This window comes from Macrobrachium rosenbergii, chromosome 46 (assembly GCF_040412425.1).
Source record: "Macrobrachium rosenbergii isolate ZJJX-2024 chromosome 46, ASM4041242v1, whole genome shotgun sequence".
Lineage (NCBI taxonomy): Eukaryota > Metazoa > Arthropoda > Malacostraca > Decapoda > Palaemonidae > Macrobrachium > Macrobrachium rosenbergii.
Genome location: NC_089786.1, coordinates 24,894,380 through 24,895,826, shown reverse-complemented (window position 1 = coordinate 24,895,826; position 1,447 = coordinate 24,894,380). Strand labels below are relative to the sequence as shown.

Here is a 1,447-nt window from a genome sequence, read left to right as displayed (position 1 = left end):
GTGGTTCCCAAACTATCTTACCTGACGCCCCCTTTTTGCTTCCAGTAGACCCGTACGCCCCCACTCCTCTCTCTTTTTTTTTTTTATATGAAATGATTCTTACATTTATTTCTTAGCATTGTACAGGAAAACAGATTTCTGTTTGTATTACATTTAATAATGAAAGCCACTCAAACAAATAATAGTACATTCCAGTAACTAAAAACGAAACATTTGGTTCAAAGTGAGCGAAAAAAGTTTGAACATTAGCAAATTGGCAAAATTGAGTTGCAATTTTAAGAATAGATAATTTGAAAACATGGCATATAATATTTGGAAATACTTATGAGACTAAGGCACAATTTCTGGTCAAATTTAGTGAGATGGATGCTGCTGCTTCTTCCTCACAAGTTCAGAAATTCTAGGATTGAAGGATGACAGAGCATAACGCAAGTCATTTCCTACATCAAGCCGGTTGCGCTGTTTTGTTTTCAGAACAACAAGAGCTGAAAATCCTGCTTCACAAAGATAAGTAGAAGAAAAGGGAAGAATCACACGAAGTGCTTCTTCACCTACTTTTGGGTACATGGGGAGATATTTCACCCAAAACTCTTCTAACTTCATTGTTTCAAAGTCCCTTTTCGCGCTCGAGTCAGATTTCAAATCGATGGCTTCCTCTTGCAGTGATTCCAGTAGCAACTCCACATCAGTGTTAAATGGATTCTGCACCAATGTCCAAAGAGAATTCTCCATTGAGACATCTGGAAAATAGTGTATAAATTCCTCAGCAAGGGAATCCAGATGTGATAAAACCTCTTTTGTCACGTCATACTGCTCAGTTTTCTCTTCTCAGGCAAGAGCTCATTCAGATGTGAGAACGATGAAAAGTTCCTAACTTGTACTTTTCTTTTCCAAAGATGAATTTTTCGGTGAAAGCTCTGATTACATCAGTGTGCAATGATGTTTGTGTTTCTTCCTTGTAACTTCAAATTGAGGTTGTTGATAGCCTCAAAAAAGTCCACAAGTATGCTAGTGAGAGCTGAAAGTCTTCCTCTCTGAATGCTTCATACAGTTTGTCTTGTTTCTGCTCCTGCAAGAAAATTTCCACTTCATCCTTGAGCTCGTAAAGACGACTCAGCATGTTTCCTTGGAAAGCCAGCGGACTTCGGTGTGAAACAGGAGAGTCTTGTAATCAGTGCCCAGATCTGAGCAAAGAGCTGCGAAAAGCCTAGAATTCAAAGAGCTATTCTTTACAAAATTCACCACTTTTATTGCCAAATTCAGTGAACTGCGTAGATTACCTGGCAGAGTTTGCTTGCTAATGATTGTCTGTGGATAACACAGTGAGTCCCAGTTACAGCAGGATTTTTTCTTTCACCAGTTTCACAAATCCAGAGCGAGATCCAATCATTGCTGGGGCACCGTCAGTACAAACACCGACTAGTTTTTCCCATGAAAGACCGTACTC

General features: G+C 39.3%; 1 protein-coding gene across 1 annotated transcript; it reads right to left on the bottom strand.

Moving 5' to 3' along the window:
- Nucleotides 1–354: 354 nt before the first annotated feature.
- Nucleotides 355–732, bottom strand: LOC136830414 (zinc finger BED domain-containing protein 5-like). The gene has a single exon (XM_067089951.1). It carries the CDS (start codon nucleotides 730–732, stop codon nucleotides 355–357), a length of 378 nt encoding a protein of 125 aa, XP_066946052.1.
- Between the last annotated feature and the right edge of the window lie 715 nt (nucleotides 733–1,447).